The sequence below is a fragment of the Dipodomys merriami genome, unplaced genomic scaffold (genome assembly GCF_024711535.1).
Source record: "Dipodomys merriami isolate MVZ:Mamm:240054 unplaced genomic scaffold, mDipMer1.0.p SCAF_33, whole genome shotgun sequence".
NCBI lineage: Eukaryota > Metazoa > Chordata > Mammalia > Rodentia > Heteromyidae > Dipodomys > Dipodomys merriami.
The window spans coordinates 3,897,040-3,916,349 of record NW_027204826.1 but is presented as its reverse complement, the minus strand read 5'-3'; the positions used below and the strand labels follow the sequence as shown (position 1 = coordinate 3,916,349).

Sequence of the window (19,310 nt, the reverse complement as noted above, 5' to 3'; positions counted from 1 at the left end):
TCCAGGCAACGAGAGGCAAAGCCACTGCCAGCACACACAGTGACTGGAGCAAAAGGATTTCAAAAAAACAAAACAACAAAAAAAACAAAAACAACTAACCACGTAACCACGTATCGATGACTCATCAGCCAACAGTAGGCTAGCCACACCAGTGTCCACAGGAGTCCACTACCAACAATACACGCTCGGAACAGGAATGGAGAACAACAGACTTGGACTCGAGGACACCCAGGAGAGCCACAGAGACGGCACACGAGCCCTCGCATGGCTCAGACCTTCGCACCCCAACTAGGCCCTCAGCTACTGGCTAGGAGCTGAGAATCAGCACCTTGAGGATTTGGAGAAGACACAGGAGCAAGCAGTATTTTTAGTGCTCTGGCTGTGCACCCCAAAATACAAAATTCCAACACAAGATGGCCAAATCAAGAGTACCAGCAAGTCTACTCCCAACTTGCCAACGAGGGGAGGGAAGAGCACAGAGCGGCTGGTGCCAGTCCTGGAGCCTGACTGTCTGCACAGCCCAGGCACCTTGGGCCACAGGCCATTTTTCTTTGGGAGGGCTGGTCCTCTGGTGTCTTGTCAGAAACATCGCTTGGCAACCTAATAAGCTGGTTACATGCACAAGACTACACACCGCATGGCATGTTCTAGCCATGCCTAGTGGGAGCAGCAGGATTCACACCAGGGCTGGAACCCCAGGGGCCTCCTCCTCTCTCCCCAAATCCACCTTCACACTCAGAGAACCACCACCCACCTCCACCCGCCCCCCACCTGCGCTGTCCACAGCACTATTCCTCGCAGCGCAGACACACGCATGACGTGGCCCCTACTAGGGAAGTCAGGAGAGGGGGAAAGAACAGAACTACAGAAAAGAGGGACAAAAATCAAAGTAAATGCAGATTAAACAGCAAACTGAAATCCAAATTAGTCGTGAAAGTGAATGAAGTAAACTTGAAGTTGTGTTAACATTATGAACTGCATTGTAGACTGAAGCGGATTAAACGAACTCCAAAAGCATGCATTTTGCTCACTTACCACCAAGTTTTAAGGGTGTGATTGCAATTGAAGGGGGAAAAAAAAGAAGTCACAGTAACCGACAAACATCAGCACATCCCAAACCCTCAGGCCCTCAACAGTGAGTGTGCTCTCCACTTGGGGGCTGCACACAGCCACTGGCTAGATGAGAGGAAGAGGGCTGGGGGATGGAAATAAGATGCTTCTGGAATCTTCTGAGGAGTATGACATTCCTGGAGGAGCTGGTGTGCACACCACCCAGTTACCTGCATGTCTGGTTCCCCGCTGAGCGTGGGGCAGCTCTCCTCCCACCCTCTTTCCACCCTCCACACCCACTTTGTGAGACCCATAAATAATAGATTGTTTTAGAGTCAAAAGAACTGGCTCAGGTCAAATTCCTTTGTCACTGCCTTTATATTGCTCAGAAAAAGTTTGCTTCTGCGGAGATTAACTTAAATCTCCTTCCCCCAGTTTCCTAAGCAATGGGATTACAGGCCTGGACCATCACACCCAATTCGAGTTTTAGGTTTTGCCTGATCTAAGCAGCATAGCAAACTTCATCTCCTACATTTTGCACTTTTTCCTTAAGGGAAGAGAGAGAGAGAGAGAGAGAGAGAGAGAGGAGAGAGAGAGAGAGAGAGGAGAGAGAGAGAGAGAGAGAGAGAGAGAGAGAGAGAGAGAGAGAGAGAGAGAGAGAGAGAGAGAGAGAGAGAGAGAGAGAGAGTGTGTGTGTGTGTGTGTGTGTGTGTGTGTGTGTGTGTGTGTGTGTGTGTGTGTGTGTGTGTGTGTGTGTGTGTGTGTGTGTGTGTGTGTGTGTGTGTGTGTGTGTGTGTGTGTGTGTGTGTGCCAGCATGACCTGAATTCAGGGCCTAGACACCATCCCTTAACAAAATTTTTTTTGCTCTAGACTGGTACTCTATCACCTGAGCCACATCTCCACTTCCAGATTTTTGGTAGTAATTGGAAGTAAGAATCTCAGGCTTTCTTGCCTAGGCTGGCTTGGAACCATGATCCTCAAATCTCAGCCTGGGATTTCAGGCGTGAGCCATTGGCACGTAGACATCTTTTTCAAATGTCACATTTCTTTTGCAACAGTCCTATCCTCCTAGAAAGCTTTGTAGGGCACCAAATGCTTTAACCAACTCGGAGGTTGGGGAATGTGACCAGTGCACCAGATGCACTGCTCTGAAGGGACATGCTCGGAAGATGTCCTTCACCAATGACTTACTTTGTAAGAACTGACTGGAAAATAGGGAATCCATGAGGCCAGCACCTCTCCAATCAGTTGTAACATCTGTGAGGTTGTTAAAATGTCCAGTACAACGAATAGCCAGAGACTGAGCAGGTTTGCCCCAACTCCGGGGAAGAGGAACATGCTCACTGTGCTCTGCGTGCTCGGGCTATGTCCAAGCTGAGTAGGGAAAGACTTGACGGGAACATGCTCAAAGCAAAAAAGGCAAAAAAAAACAATGTTCTTATTTTGCTCCTGAATCACTGCAGGTAAAATGGGCGTGTACAAGGCAACTCATTTCATCTGGTCCCCTCCTCAAGAAGATCCAGAAGGAATGTAGGAGACGAGATGGCCTTTGTAAACTGGCCTGGGCACTGCTGGAGATAAATGGATGAGGATGGCCATTCTTAAAGCAGCTAAGCTTTTAAATCTAAAACAATACCTGCTTTTCTAGTATAACATATTCAAGCTAAATTCTGTGTAAGTTCACATTTGTATGGCTTGTACTTTGTTTGGTACCTGGTTCTCAAGCTTTTCTAGTAAAAGGAAAAGCTACCAAGAACTCAGACTGCACAAAATAGGAACACTAAGAGATCAAATTAAAACAAAGTTCAGTGCTGGTAACAAAGTACCTATTTAGCATGGGGAAAAAAAGCAAGTCAGGCCTACAAAAATATTTTCCATTTTCACAAAAGAATAAATGAACACGGAGCCAGAAGATGGTTGCAGGCAAAACATTTTACCTCCAACACTCCAAGTTTGTATCAGACAGAATAGACCTCTCCAGTCATCCTCCTAAAATGTAACACGTATTTTAAAATATAAGCATGTATCTGCATGTAAATTTGAGAAGCAAAGAGGTTGTGCACACAGCATCAATGAGCGGAGAAAAGGCCACAGCTCAGGGAAAGTTCACTGGAGATGAAAAACTACTAACTTCAAAAAAAAAAAAAATGCTTCCAGAAGAAAAAAGGGAGCAGAAACAGGAGGCTTTTGAGAAGAGGTAGACGAAGCAGGGGATTATGGGATGGAAGTGCTGGAGGGTGAAGAAATGAAGAGCGGAGCTTGAACAAACGGGCGGTTAAGGAAGGAGTGGAGAGAAGGCAGGCACCGGCCACCGCTCCAACCACCCACCACTTCAGCTCAGTTCAACGAGAAACAAGACCGGTGGCAAAGAGGTTTTACTCTGCACTTACCCTGCAGACACCTTACTTTGTGTAGCATTCATTCACTGTCTAGAATAGTTTAGCCTAAGCGCTTACTGTCCCTCCAGGACACTCTTCAGAAGACTGACTGGCCACAGACATCTCTCACCTGAGTTCAATAATCAAGGAACGCTGAGAAGAGACATCTTCAGTTACACACCAGCACTGACTATTTCTCAAGTCTAACCTGAGGGGCGTCATGTTTGCTAGAACAGTTACCTCGACAATAAAGCAGCCTGTTTTCCTCTCTTCCCTCTTGGAGGTGAGAAGGGTCAGCACTGGGGCTTGAACTCATTGCCTTGCTCTTGACCTACCACCTGAGTTATGTTTCAGATAGCATCTTTGCCAGGCTGGCCTCATCTCTGCCTCAATAACAGCTCTGAGTGACTTCTTGTCAAGAGGACTGGATCGCAGACACAGTCAGCCATGGTGCCGTCACCATGTGAGCTGCAGCCAGATTCATTTTTAAAACCAGCCCTTGAGGCCCATCTCTGCCTTTCTTGGTCTGACTTTTTGCTTTTCCACCTTTGTAAAGGGCAGACTGAGGAATAGGGTATCTGGCAAAGCGTCTGGAGTTAACTCAAAGCAAGTGTTCTACCACTTGACCCACAATTCCACTTCTAGTTTTCTGCTGGTTAGAAATAGTCTGTTGTACTTTACTGCTTGGGATGGCTTTGAACATGCTCCTCTGATCTCAGCCTTTTGAATAGCTGACATTACAGGTGTGAGCCACTAGTGGTGCCCCACAAAGCTAGAATTCCGAGGTAATGAAGAGGGCCTTTTTAGGAATAAGGCATCTTTATTCCCAAAGAATGAAAGTTGAAAATTTATGAAAAGACAGACAACTTCCTTTATACTCCAGTCTAAATGTCTGCCTTGGTAGTCTTCACATATAGCAGGCAAGAAAAAGATCTGGAGGAAAAAACAGCACTGGGGATACATGAAAACCCCAACAAAGGACTCTCATGGTATAAGCTGGGGGCTTCCCCTACTGTGAGCAAGGAGATGAAGGCCTCTCTGCTTCCAGGGGTGCCCAGGCCATCCGTGCATCCACCCTGTGGAAGGCCCGGAGGGCTTCCCTCCAGAGGTGCCTTCGTACTCACTCGGCAACACACTTCCCTCTTGGTGTGGGAGAGGGGTTTGGGCTGCTGAGAAGGAAGCAGGCCTGTGCTGCAGGCAGAGGTCACACCCGTTCCACTTGGTGAGGCACAGCAGAGTCTGCACTGCACACCAGGGCTTGAACTGTACAGGCCCAGGACAGCCGGTTACCACAAGTAGCCCTCAACCACCCCAGGTGGGTTTGCTCCAAGCTTGGGGCGCATCCTTCTAGTCTAGCCAGTGATAGGGAAGTGGAGCTTTCTTCTGATGAGGTGACAGGTGGGAGGAGAGGGAGCTAGTTAGGAATCTGAAGTAGTGACGGTACAAGTTTCCATGGTAATGTCCCACTAGTCATAAGCACAGGGTTAAGACATCAAAATCTATGCCCCCAAAATTTTCTGATTCCAGGCAACCATGTCCCATAGTGTAAGGCTTCAGCTCTTGCTCTGGTGTTAATAGTTCACCATGGTTCTGCTGCCATGGGAGTGGAGGGGTTAGTACTTAGCTAATGTCTTAAACTGAGAGGTGAACAAACCGCCTTCCACCATGTTTGTTTATGAAGGACAAAAAAGCCCAACCAAGGAACCAACCCATGGACTCAAAGGCCGGCTTGACTGGTGGCTTCCAGAGACAGACTGCCTGGGCTGGGCAGTCACCTATAGGGGCTACACCAGGCAACCATGTGATTAACCAATTAGATACCTTAAATCTGCCTGAAAGGACAGGTGGCCTGCGATGTTGGGGTGGCTTCTAGGCTTGACTTGGATTCTCCTCAAGCTCAATGTGCCTGATGATCTGTATTGAAGGAGGACAGAGCTGAACACAGAAACTGACAGCTACCCATTTGCCACTTGGCTTAAACAAGAGGGTCTGGGGTTTGGAAAACCAAGGTTCGAGCTAATTAAAACTCCCAGTGACTATTCCAAGAAATCTTAAAGATAGAGGATTAAGAATTAGTATTAAAAAATGTCCTTTCCTTATGGGACTGAATCCCAAATCCTTCCTCAGCTCTCCCCCCAGGGAGCAGAGTCATTGGGACCAAGACTGGTCTGCAGGGTGCCCTTACCGTCAGGAACCTCATCCGGCCTCTTCCTCTTCTCATACACAATGATGATCACCACAAGGATGATAATTTCAGCCAGAATTCCCAGAAAAGGCCAGAGTGGGGCCAGGTGGCTCCGTACCCTGAGGATGGTGACAACTGAGGTCGTGCCAATGGAGTTGGTGGCATTACAATGATACTCGCCAGGGTCCTCAGAGATCTGGAGATTAATAATATTCAACTCTGTGTAATTTTCTTTGTTGATGATAAAGACACGTCCAGAGGTATTATGAACGTCCTGTAAGGAGAGTAAGAACACACAAACATCAGAGTAGGTCACCGAGTGCCCAAGGGAACAGTGACCTGTCCTCCTTTCTAGGACACTGGCCAGAATTGGGCCATGCCTTTCCTTCAATACTAACCACCACGAAGAAGCTTCTGATAGGTACAAGCCTCCCCTGCCCATGGTCCTCTAGACTTCAGTTTCCACAGTGAGGAAGGTCTACTGCCTGTGGACCCCTAAAGCCTGACAATCTGATGAACACTACTCAAACAGCAGGTAGGAGACTAACAGGAGGAGGTCACAAGTACAAAGGCCTCTACAAGATGGGGAAACCTCAAGACTACCTGGTCCTCTGAGCCAGGACATTTACCTCACACTTGGTGAGTGCTGGTGAGCCTGCTTAGAAAATTCAAGCATTCACTCTTAGAGCGGGGGAAATTCATAACTGTCTTTCATTGCAGAACCACAGAGCTAAAAGTTATTCAAGCAATCAACAATTATCTGCTAGTATTCACCTAGCATTTCATGTCCTACCAAAGGAAGGTGAGATGGGCAGAGAAGTAGGATACAAAATGCACAAGGCATTTGGCCTCACAAGCGAAGTGACAACCCAAGGCATGACTATGTATGGTTAAGAGCCAGTGGCGGTGCATATGGAGTGCTCTGGGGACATATGGTGAGTGGCCAGTGCAGGGAAGTCAACAGAACTTCAGGTAAGAGCTGACAGCTATGGTGGTAGAGGTAGCTGGAGGGACAGGACTGCAGCAATGCAGGCAGGGACTCTGCGTGCATGCAAAGCATGTATGAGATAGCACAATATGGGTGAAACCAAGAGGACTGTGCTGCTCTCATTTCAGGGGCCATGGAAGGGGAAAACATGAGCCACGTGCCGAGAGCAATACCCACACCACAGAGGAAAAAAGGGTAAGATTATCTTCAAAAATCTTCTGGTCAAAGTAGATAATCATATCTACAGTTCAGTGTGGTACAGAGCTGATTTATGAGGTTCCAGGATTCCTCTTTTAGGGGATGGAAATATTACTGGGTAATTTCACTCTGCTTTGGCAAATACCTGGTCTGGATCCTTCTTCCCGAAAACTGAAGGTGTGTTATGTGAGAAAAACTGTCTTTTAAAAGCTATGCACTTAGATAAAACATTCCTGCTTTGTCCCTTTTTAAGAAAAAGAGGAACATGTTTGGGACAAGGACCCTTTGAAATGTAAGATTTTTGTCTTAAACTGGTTTCTTTCCAAGTAGAATCAAGACACACCTGAAACTGTTAAATAGCCGAGGGTGTGAATGTGTGTATATTGATGTGTGTATGTGTACATATGTATGTGTTCATATTTTATTATTTTTATAATACACTTTTGTTTTTTGGCTTTTTTTTTTTGGTGGGTTGTGGGCCCCTAAGCTCTTTTGCACAAGGTTAGACTTTTAACACTTGAACCACACCTCCACTTCTGACTTTTTAATCTCACTGGAGATAAAAGGCTCACAGACTTTCCTGCCTGGGCTGGCTTTGGACTGTGATCCTCATTAGTTAGGATGACAGAAGTGAGCTACCAGTACCTGGCTTGTGTGAGTATATTTGAGACCACTTGTGTACAGGTAATGTTATTTCAAAAGTCACCTTACACCAATACATTTTACCTTATTCAAATTAGCCAACCACAAGCAGATTATCAATCTGAGTAGAGGAATGGGGCCTGCTGCATTGGCATTAGGGATAAATAGCAGGATGGCCTGCTCTCTGTGTGCTTGCTTTCCACGTTTTTGGCTGCCGGTGCACCCTTCTGCAGAAGTAAATTTTGCCCTGCTGAGACAATTCTTTATTTTTGTCTCTATGGTCTGTGACTCCAGTGGTTCTTGAAGAGCATATTTGTAACACTTATCTTTCAAGGACTTGCCCTAAAATCCCCACTCACCCGGATCCCCCAAGAATGAGCTTCTGAAATCTGGCCATCATTGTTGATTTGGGGGTTGTTATTAACACCTGACACTTTTATTCTCAAGAGCCACAGAGTAAGAATAAAGGATGTGAAAATTTAACAACTGGATATGTGTGACCCTTGGTTTTGCAACGAATTTACTTGTTACTTTGTACACCTTCCTTTTCCAAAGAAGTTGCGTTAGATGATCTGCAGTGTCCTTTCTGATCCTGTGGACTGATAACCAAAGAGGATGAATGCCAAGAGTAATGCCTGTGCAAGGCCTAGGTAGAAAGACACTGACAGACCCTCTCTGACAAATAAGGAATCTGCAGCAGAGAGAAAGAGTCAAAGGCACAACCTAAAACACCATCAAGAAACAGCCCACTGGCTGAAAAAGATGCTCTGTCAGTATTTTCCTATAATATTGTCAGACTGTAAGTGCTTAAGGCTGCTGCTGGGTCTGCTAAGGTTGCTCCAATTCTTTATCAGTATTTTCTGAATAAACTTATAATTGCCCCAGGCCTTTTGTCTCCTCCCTCCCCCTCCCTCTCCTCCAGCTCCAAAAAGGCACTGGCATGCAAAAGAATATTAGCTAAGATTCTAAGATTAGGCTTAGTTCTTTCTGTTTCCACTCTCTTACCAGACAAGACAGCTTTACCAAAGGGTACATGCTAAACAGACTGTCCCTATCCCTAGAGTCATGGGGTAAACCATTCATCACTGTACAAAGAATGACCCAAGTGATGCCAATATCCAAGGGTATGGTTGTGGCAACTGATCTAGATGTCTCAGCTTCCCTGGGAGAAAGTCTAGCAACCACCGAGAGTAGGGCTGCCACCTACTCACCATAAGAATGCCATTTTCCATCTTGCGCCATATCCACTCTGGGTGGGGGTAGCCAACTGACTTGCAATACATCATGGCATCCTGCCCTTCATTCTTGTTCTCACTCCGTTTATGGCCAGTGATGTCAGGAGCAGCTGTAAAAATGTTCAAACAGTTTGTTACCTTGAGAGCCTACTCTGAACAGGATACAAAGGCCCCACCTACTGTGGCTTTGATGAAGAGCAGTTCAGGTCAGCATAGACTAATGGACCAACTTATTCCCCAGTCCCACTGCCAAAGCAAAGACCAAAGTCGTTAGTAATTCATCTATGAGGGTCTACTAAAATGAGTGGTTCTCCAACCTACTGGAAAAAGATACCAGTTCAACTGCCCTAATGAATGCCTTCCTTACAGAACATGCAAACAGAACCTGCTCTTTCTTAAAACACCTGTAACAACGATCACAGAGCATGTCACACCTTCCCTCAAGGAAATGGGAAATGAAGTCCTATTATACAGTACGTGAAACCAATGCATGCTTGGAGAGGCTACTCCACTATTTGAAAACCAAAGCTGTGCAGAAAAGAGCGTTCACAAGAGGAAAGAAAGGAATGAACAGGAATTCATCCAGTATTGCAAATCTTTTATTACCAGTTTAAGACTCTGACTTGAGCCCAGTGCGGTAAACTTGCAATTCCAGCAATGAGGTATAGTCAAGGAGGATCTAGAGTTCAGACCCTGCATTGGGTTCCACTTGACTGGTGAGCAACAATCTTAGTGAACCCGATGATCTTGGGGTATTTCTGCAATGGTCCTGGGGTATTCCTGCACTTGCTAGGGGTTCATGATCTCCCTACTTTTAGGGATAACTTAAGAATAAACAAACAGCACTACATCAATTTCAAGGATCCAAGAAGCCTGATATGGAGCTAATTTTCTCTGACTTTAACTGGGTTTTTTTGGTACATTTTTTATTGTTAAAATACTGTACAGAGGGGTTACAGTTACACGAGCATTTCCTAGTGAGCATTGTTGCCTCCTCCTTTGTTGACTTTAACTTTCTTGTTAACTTTTTTTTTCCACAAACATCTGACCAGTTTACATAACTTAAAAGCAATAAAACTCAAAGAAGGCCAGATTGATAGCCAAGGCAGGAAAGAGCATAGACAGGCTTTGCTTAATCCAAATTCCAGTTTTGCTGGCTCTTTAAAATTCTGTTTTAGTTCTGCTACCTTTACCAAGCAGAGATAACTGCAGTTCCTGCTGACCTCTCAATTCCGAAACAGACCATGTGAATGTTGAGCATCTGTTCTGAGATGCTAGGATCCTCTAGAATTATATTACATCATAAGCGGACCCATGTACCTTTGACTGGCTTGCCTATTTGGAGCTAAAAAGGTACACAATGTGCTTCCTAGGCACAAACAGGTCTTTTACTCAGCTTCAAGAGGCAGGTGGACAAGATTAAGACTCCACACCGTCCTTATCTAAAACCAGTTCCTGCCAAATTGAGAATCACTCTGTGTGAGATGTTTGTTAGACTGGATGTTATAAACAAAAAGTCTCTTTTTCCAGGCAAAATTCTTACCAAGGGCCAGGCTGTTTCCATCTTGTTCTCATCATAGCAAACTATGGTGGGAACATACAGATAATGTCTCTTCTCAGGCTACTGGTCACCTTTCTTCACATTTTCTTCAGTGAAAAACACTACAAGGAGTAAGCTCCATAGCTATGCCCCAACCAAAACACCATCTCAGGGAGACAGAGCAAGGAAAGCTAGCATGTGTCTCTGGTTGTGTCTCAGTCACTGGACAAATACTTGATAACCTCCTACAGGCTAGATGTCAGGAGGGTTGGAAATGCCTTTCTGATAAGGCACATTTTCCAGCAAATAAAGTAGCCAGTCATTCCCGAGTGAGGAAGAACGCTGCAGGAAGACAAGGTCCTGAGGGAGATATAAGCTGGGTAGGTAGAAACAAGCACCACAAGAACTGGAATGGCACACCGGAAAACAAGGAAATGCCAAGAGAAAATAGCCAGGGTCTGGGACCCAAGACTGCAGAGGATTTTGGAGCCACTTGAGTGATCAGAACAGAAAAGAGGCGGGTCACTAAGGGCAGGGTTGTGGGAGTGGAGAAGTGACAAGATAATGAATTGATGAAGCTATAGCACACTTCCTCTAATGGGAGTATCACTTTAGCCAGTGGGTCACCAAAGGGTCTGGTGTTTGTGTCCTGCTAGGTAGGACAGCACAGCCACAGCAAGGGAGGTACATGGGTGCTCAGCACACATAGCAGGTATTTGTTAGGTAGGTCCCAGCCAGGGTGGTGGCTTTTAAATCATCCATAATTTGTTGGATATGTTGCCTTTAAAAAGGAAAAACCTAATTCCCCACTGATTGGGATCTGGATTTACAAGTTCACAAAAGGCCCCCCTCTGACAGACACCCTCCATGAAGAAGCCCTGTGGCAACCCTCAGGCCACAGAAGCCTCGCAGTGCACAGCACCTCCCTGGAAGCGCCTCTGTCAGGCGTGCAGCTGTCTGTCAACTTGACAGAGCTCATTAAAAAAAAAAAAAAAAAACCCTTAGGCCAAGGCATCCTAACTCCAACCCATGACAAGTTTGTGTTCCTTTTTGCAGGGCTGAAGTTGAACTCAGGGCTTCATGTTTATTAAGCAGGCACTCTACTACTTGAGCCTCAACTCTAGCCCTGTGAGCTCAGTTATTTCTGAGGTTGGGGTTTTTGTTTTTTTGGGGGGTGGGTCAAGGGGCTTGAACTCTGGGCCTGGGTGCTGGCTTCAGCTCTTCAGCTCAAGGCTAGATAGAGCTCTACCACTTGAGCCACAGCTCCACTTCCAGCCTTTTTTGTTTATGTGGTGCTGAGGAATTGAACCCAGGACCTCATGCATGCGAGGCAAGCACTCTACCACTGAGCCACCTTCCCAGCCCCTCAGGTGGAATCTTTTAGCCCAGGGGCAGAACTCACACCACAATCCTCCTACCTACTGAAAACTGTATGGCAAACTGTTCAAACGTTCTTACCAAGACCTGATTTAGGACTGACTTACCTATCATTTATTTCCCCGTGTAGTAAAATAAAGATCAGACAGAACACGTTGAATTTCAAACTCAAAGATATCTGGGTTGTTTATCAACTTAAGTTGCTTAACCAACTTAAAGGTGGTCATTTTGTAAAACAGAAACCGCACTTTAATTATATCACGGTCCTGTGAGGGTTAAATGGCATCTGTGGCTCATCAGCCCAAGGTTAAAAGCTCAGGATGATCTAAAATAATCGTTCAGACTGAACCACCAGACAAAGAAGCTCCAGCACTGTTAGTTCCAGAAAACTAAAGAGATGCTAGTTGTGTGCTCCCCTATCTGCTGACAGAAACAAAACTTTGGCTGCAGTTCTAATAAGTCTTCCTGAGTTAGAGTAATAGCCTTCATTTGGTGTTTCAATTTTTTTTTAATTGGTTATAGGGCTTGAACTCTGAGCCTGGGTGCTGCTCCTTAGCTATTTGACTCAAGACAAGTGTTCTATTACTTGAGCCACAGTACCACTTCCAGTTTTCTGGTGGTTTATTGGAGATCAGAGTTGACTTTGAACTGCAATCCTCAGATCTCAGTCTCCTGAGTAGCTAGGATTACAGCATGAGCCACCAGCACCCTAGTGTTTCAATTTATACAGGCTTGTCACTTAATAATGGACTACCTAACTGGGTATTGTTTGTTTGAAAGGTCTGGAGTCTGCCCAAGCCTTCATATGGTGAAGGAGACAGTGGAAAAAGTCCTTGCTTCACTTCTCAGCAAATATCTATATCATGCAATAGGTACTACTGTCCTCAAAATCCCTTTCTTATTGGTGCATACTTATGATCCCAGCACTCAGGAGCCACAGGTAGAGGATGGCAAGCTCCAAGCCAGCCTAGGACCTATCAAAACTGTCTTTATAAAAGTAAATAAGAAAATTTCACTTTTTTGGAAAGCAATTACTGGCTAAAGTGAAAACACATGGTCACCACAGCGCAATTCCAAAATATGGACCCTCCTAATTCCTTTATACATCTCAGGGTAATCTGGTAGTTCTGACATTTCCTGTCCAGTCCCTCCTCCCTCCTTGGCTAGGCTAAGTCCTTCAGTCTCCACAGAGCTGAGCACAAACATCTACTGAAATATTCTGCAAGGTAGGAAAAGCTGCATTGGGAAGAAAACGTTTGAAGGGTAGGTGTTAGGTGTGTGTGTGTTCATATACAAGCACACATAGATATATGCTCTCAATTTCATTGCCCTAAGTGATGAATCAGTTAAATTTTTTTCTTTAGTTTATAGAAATTTATAGAAGTTCTAAATAGCTATTGGTTCACACCTACCATCATAGCTACTCAGAAGGCTGAGATCTGAGGATCACAGTTCAAAGACAGCCCAGGTAGGAAAGTCCATGAGACTATCTCCAATAAACTATTCAGAAAAAGCTAGAAGTGGTGTTGTGGCTCAAGTCATAGAGTACTAGCCTTGAGCAAAAGCAGCTCACAGTATCCAGGCCCTGAGTTCAAACCCCAAGACCAGAAAAAAAAAAAGAAGTTATAAACAAAATTTCAGAAACTCCTTTCAGTGAAGACATCACCAACAGACCCTAAATTCCCCAATCACTTCTCACTTGTTCTCTTTCTAATTTTCTAATTAGAAATACTTTTCTAATCACTGCTACTCTATATTAACTCTAATCCCACCCTGGAGGCACTGAAGGAATGAAGAGCTGGCGTGACAATGGTTCAGGAATTAACACACCCCCTACTCTAAACACAAGGCAATTTTTCCACTCCACCACAACTGGAGGCTAGCTTAGTATATGATCTTGGGCCTATGCATAGCTTTTTAAACTTTTAACACACATAGGAAATGTCACTGTGGCTCAAGTGGTAGAGCACTCACCTTGAATTGAAGAGCTGAGGGACAGCGCCCAGGCTCAGAGTGCAAGCCTCACGGCCAACACACACACACACACACACGCACGCACGCACGCACGCACGCACGCACGCACGCACGCACGCACACACGCACGCACGGACGTGCCAAGTGGTCAGTCTTTACCAGACTTAATTCTCCAACTGAAAGACCAAGATACACAGTAGTAAAAGACCAGAATTCTTTATGAATTTTCTTGAGAGACTAATGCAAATAAATCTGCTCAATGTAAACCATGGAATTATGCTTTAAGGTATCCTGAAACATCTACCTCTTTTAAAGAGCCCACATCTTCCTTTTGGCTGTGGCACAGTAAAAACGTAGCAGTAGTCAGCAATTTCAACATGAACCATTTTTCTGAAAACACTCCTGCCCACAGCCTCATCTCTGCCTCTTCCTAACAATGCCTTTGGGGCTGCACGTACTCCTGCCCCGGACTCCTCAAGGAATCAAGCCAGTGAAAAGCCCATTACTGTTTCCACTCTTGACGTTCTGCTTAGAAATCACTTACTCCAACTCTGAGGAGTATAGTTAGTGGGAACTTGTGATTTTAATTATATAAAAGGTCTGAGGAGGGCCACTAGCTAGACATATCCCCTGTACCCCCATTCATCTTGACCTGCTGCACCCGAACTTTGTGACAAGCACTCAGCCAGGAGTACTGCAGGGCATCATTCTGCAGTGACAGCCACATACAGCTCAACTCACCTGGGCATAGTGAATACCCTTCATCCTTAAGCTAACCTCCTGGACCTTAAAGAGGCCATGGGAAAACTAAATTTGGAAGCCAGAGGCACTGCCCTCCCAACTTAGGAAACTTCACCACATACTACTTTCCTTTCATCCAACATAAATAACAAACTTAACTCCGCTAAGCCTTTCCTGAATTTACATTTCCCAGCCTCAAATGTTTGGAGGATGTCCTAACACCTGTTACACAGGTGCTCTTCCCCAATCTACTGTTCCAGCTTCCAGAGATAACCATATGGACAAGTTTGTGTCCTTCCCAAACAAAATGAGAAACACTAAAAAATAAAAATACACTTACCTCTGCAGTATGACTCAAATTGTAGCCCTGACATTCCTGGTCATTTTACCACAGTAGGAAAAACACTGTCCGGCTCTAGGCTGCTTCTGCCACAGTCACTATGGACACAGAGCTGGTGTTTTTGCACTTTGCAGGGTCTCACCTGCTTCCCATGAATAACATGGAAAAACTACTTTTGTTATTTTATTTTCCCTTCCTGAAGTTCCCAGCACAGCCCTGTCTCACACACCCATTGACTGGCTTTCTAATAAATTCCTAATAGATTCCTGACAGTTTATTTTCACCTTTCCTGTTATAATTTTCCACTTCCTTCTAGCCACTCAAAATATATGTAGAGCTGGCACCAGTGGCTCATGCCTGTGATCCTAGCTACTCAGGAACCTAAGATCTGAGGCTTGAGGTTCAAAGCCAGAGTGGGCAGAGAAAGTCCTGTGAGACTCTTATCTCCAATTAACCACTCAAAAACAGAAAGTGGAGCTGTGCCTCAAAGTGGCAGAGCACTAGCCTTGAGCAAAAAAGCTCAGGGACACACCCACGCCCTGAATTCAAGGCCCAAGCCCCACGACCAACCAAGAAAGAAAAGATGTATGTAACAGTATCTGAAAGGCATAACACTGGGCCATGTAAGATGCTGACATTTAATCCTACTGTACTAATCTATCAAACCTCTGAGGTAAGAGGTATTGACATTTTCATTTTGCAAATACAAAATAGAAGAATAGGGGTTAGTAACTCACCAAAGTCATATGATGAGTAAATGACAGGATCTGATTTAAACTCAGGCATCAGGACTCCTGATTCAGGGGTTCTAACTATAATATTACATTGCTTCTCAAAGAGCATCAACAGCCAGGTGCCAGTGGTTCATGCCTGTAATCCTTCCTAGCTATTGAACAGGCTGAGATCTCAGTATCATTGTTCAAAGCCAGCCCAGACAGCAAAGTCCAGAGACTTTGAACCACCAAAGAGCTAGAAGTGTAGCTGTGGCTCATGTGAAAAGTGGCAGCATTGAGTAAAAATCTAAGGGACAGGTGCTCAGGCCCTAAGTTCAAGCCCCAGGACTGGCACCACCACCCACCAAAAAAAGTGTGAAGATCAGGAGTTCAAAACAAGGTAGGGTCTCAGAAGGAGTGACAGGCTAACCAGAGGCAGCTTCTGCTAGGTTGTACCTTTCACTTCAATGGTGGCATTTGCTTTAGGAGCGCTGACAAAATGATATACACAGTGGTATTCGCCTGAATCCTCCGCTCTTGGCTTGTTGATCCTGCAAAGATGAGAAGAAAAGCAAAGTAAGATAAGTAGGAACAGTCAAAATATACAACCAAAAGGAAATCAAAGAAGTAACCAGGAGCCATGCTTTCCAAATCCTGTTCCTTATTATACCTCGCCTCTTCCTAACTAAAAGCACAAAACTGTATATCCCAAAACATGAATGCCACACATACTCCAGACTGGGTGCTAGAGATACAGAGGTAGAACAGTACATGGTCCCTAACCTATTTACTGCAACTTACTGTAAGGAGAATGAAAAAAAAGGAAGGCCACATGATGTACTATAGTTTTAAATGGGTGAATAGTTGAATTATAGTTCAAATACTGAGGAAGCCATCACTAAAAACTTGCTCACCTGGTGATTCCAGTCAGATAAACAAGGGGGCAATGTCTGTCTGTGATAATATAAAAGCCTTTTATGGGCTTCCCTAAAAAGACTATTATTTCAGTTTATTTTTCCAGTTAATTAAGCCTACTAAATAACAGGACTAGCCATAGTTGTGTGTTTTCTTAAGTGCGGGAGGTAGAGGAATAACTACATTTATCAACTGAGTATTAGCCACAGAGATGCAGCTTTAAAAAAAAAAAAAATCCGTTATCATAAAGCCAGAGGCCTGAATGATCTGGTCTCTGACTACCTCCCCAGTTAGATCTCATGACATTTTCTAGCTCTGCCATGTGCCTTGCAGTTTTCAACGAGCCAAATGTGTTCCTATCTCAGTCTTCACATAAAGTGTTCCTTCATACAGGGGTACAGAACCCTTTTTCTGCTAAGGGCCACTAGGTATTTATAACATGATTCACGGGCCATATAAAATATCAATACAGGCCAGGAACTGGTGGTTCATACCTGCAACCCTAGCTACTCAATCAAGGCTGACATCTGAGGGTTCAAAGCCAGCTCAGGCAGTAAAGTTCATGAGACTCTAATCTCCGATTAAGGACACCCAAAAGCCAAAAGTAGAGCTGTGACTCAAGAACATCAACCTTGAGCAAAAAAACCTCAGGAACATCACTTAGTTCACCTCAGGCTGAATGTCTCCAATTCCTGCTTCACAGCGATGTCTTTCTCATCATTTTCAGCCCACCTAACTCCTTTCATTGGGTATGGGCTTACATCTCACTTCCACCCTCCAATCTAAATTTCTTCCTCTATTATATCCTCTCTCATATTAGCCTGTAATTGCTTAATATCTGACTTCCCAACAGACCAAGTTATATGTAGGTACATATGAACCTAAACACTGGTGCAAAATTCTCCACCTGAATTACAGCAGGGGAATAGACAAACAGTAAATGAACACTACTTCAATGAACAGCTGTGCTCAGACCAAGCTAAGTTGAGTGCAATGCTGTAAGAGGACTGTATGAACACACTAGCACACCCCTCAGCCTCACAGGAGATCCCAGACCTTCCGGCCCAAGGGCTACTACGCACACCCAACTCATACAGGATGCCTGCTGGGTCAACTACAGAAGCAGAACCAACAGCCTCCAGAAATAACTATTTATATACAGGACTGGCCTCATGTTCTTGGTGGTTAAAATATGATTCTTGGTGATAAGATTAAGTTTCTCCTGCAGTTTTTATCTTGACTAATAAAATCTCCTAATCTCATTACTGTCTCAATACAATTATCTATTTTACTGATATTCCTAAAAAGGAGTTTATGCTAAGACCAGATGAGGAGAGGCCCAGCCCCTCTCCAAGGCTGACAGCTTGTGTTCTGAGCAAAATACTCTAATAGGAACAGTTGTCTTCTCAACTCAACACAAATAGTCCATCTTCAACCTATACTACTGTGTACTCCAGAGTTTGAGGAAGGGTCAGGAGCTTTATCTTCAGAGTTTAAGCTGATGCCAGGTTCCTTTGGAAATACTTGAGAAGCAGACTCTCAAGCTTGAGGACAAGCCTTACAGGCTCAACTGTCTTCATATTATTCCTGTGCACTAAAAATCTGGAAGGAGACCAAGCAGTTATTTCTTTCAAAGGATGTGGAATCCCTTTTAAAAAAAAATGTAGTGATGTTGAGCATAACTGGGGAGTTTCAAGTAAGCTGAAGTGAAAAAAAGAACAATGACTACATGTCTATTACTCTCAAAGAACAGAAAAATGCCTTTCATTCACCAAGACTCTGATCAAACCTTGCCAAACTATGCAGACTTACACAACTGAGGCAATACTTCCTTTTATTTTTATTTCTTCTTTTGGCAGTACTGGAGACTAAATCAGGGCCTCATGCAATCTAGGTAATTTTCTGCCACAAAACTAGCTCTCTGGCCCTGTGTTTTCAATTGTCATCGGAAGAAAGCACAGCGGAGAGTGGTACAGTGCAGCTACTGCACAGAATACCTTAGTTACTCAACTTCAGCTATCAGTAAAGTAGCCTAGCCACAGGCTACGTTCAGAAGGCTGTGGGGGCATTTTCCATTTGTTTCAATTCTTTCCAAAACTCAGTCTCTAGAAAGCTGGAAGATCCTGAACTTAGATCTGAAATGCACTAGACACAGTTTTAAAGAGTTAATTCTTTCAGTCTCAACTTCCTTACCAAAAAAAAGTTCTGCAAACCCATGTGGATCCATTAGCCAGAGAGTAATAAGATTTTGCCTGCAAAAAGCCCTCTACTGTTGGTATACCTCTCTTGACTCACTCCAATGCTGTTTCCTTACAATGCCTCAACCAGCTGAGAACAGACTATTCTAAAAAATGAGGTGCCACGTCTCCAGATATTTCAGAAAACAACAAATCTGCCAGGCCCCAGTAGCTCATGTTGAAATCCTACCTACTCAGGAAGCTGAGATCTGAGGATCTTGGTTGGTAGCCAACCTGGGCCACCAGTTTATCTCCAATAAACTACTCAGAAAAAAGTGAGAAGTAGAGCTGTGGCTCAAGTAGCACAGTGTCAGCTTTGAGCCAAAGAAGCTCAGGGGCAGTGGCCTAAGCACTGATGAGGTTCAAGTGCCAGGACTAGCCAAAAAAAAAAAAGCACCAGCCAGGCACTGGTGGCTCACACCTGTAATCCTAGCTACTCAGGAGGCTGAGATCTAAGGATCACAGTTCAAAGCCAGCCCACGAAGGAAAGTCCGTGAGACTCTTATCTCCAATTAACTACCAGAAAACCAGAAGTGGTGCTGTGGCTCAAGTGGTAGAGTGCTTGCCTTGAGCTGAAGAGCTCAGGGACAGTAGTACTCAGGCCCAGAGTTCAAGCCCAACAACTGACAAAAAAAAAAAAAAAGCACATAATCTTTTAGTGCCAGGTAATTCAACTATCTTTGGGGGGGGGGGGCGTTGGTTGTGGGGCCTGAACTCTGGGTCTGGGCACTGTCCCTCAACTATTCAGCTCAAAGCTAGCGCTCTACCACTTGAGCCACTTCTGGTCTTTTCTGCT

The 19,310-nt window shown here is 44.6% G+C and overlaps 1 protein-coding gene across 2 annotated transcripts in view; it reads right to left on the bottom strand.

The window, feature by feature from the left end:
* Nptn (neuroplastin) overlaps positions 1 to 19,310 on the bottom strand; it is a 59,727-nt gene that overhangs the window by 3,534 nt on the left and 36,883 nt on the right. Inside the window, exons 4-7 of one of the 2 annotated variants that reach the window (XR_011376527.1) lie at positions 15,819 to 15,913; positions 8,654 to 8,787; positions 5,615 to 5,888; positions 5,251 to 5,343 (exon numbers count right to left, since the gene is read on the bottom strand). Coding sequence is in view for 1 of the 2 variants with exons in the window: in XM_070042922.1 (XP_069899023.1) it covers positions 5,615 to 5,888; positions 8,654 to 8,787; positions 15,819 to 15,913 (503 nt within the window). In the remaining variant the exon portion in view is untranslated. The remainder of the gene's footprint in view (positions 1 to 5,250; positions 5,344 to 5,614; positions 5,889 to 8,653; positions 8,788 to 15,818; positions 15,914 to 19,310) is intronic. The other variant, XM_070042922.1, reaches the window with a different exon arrangement.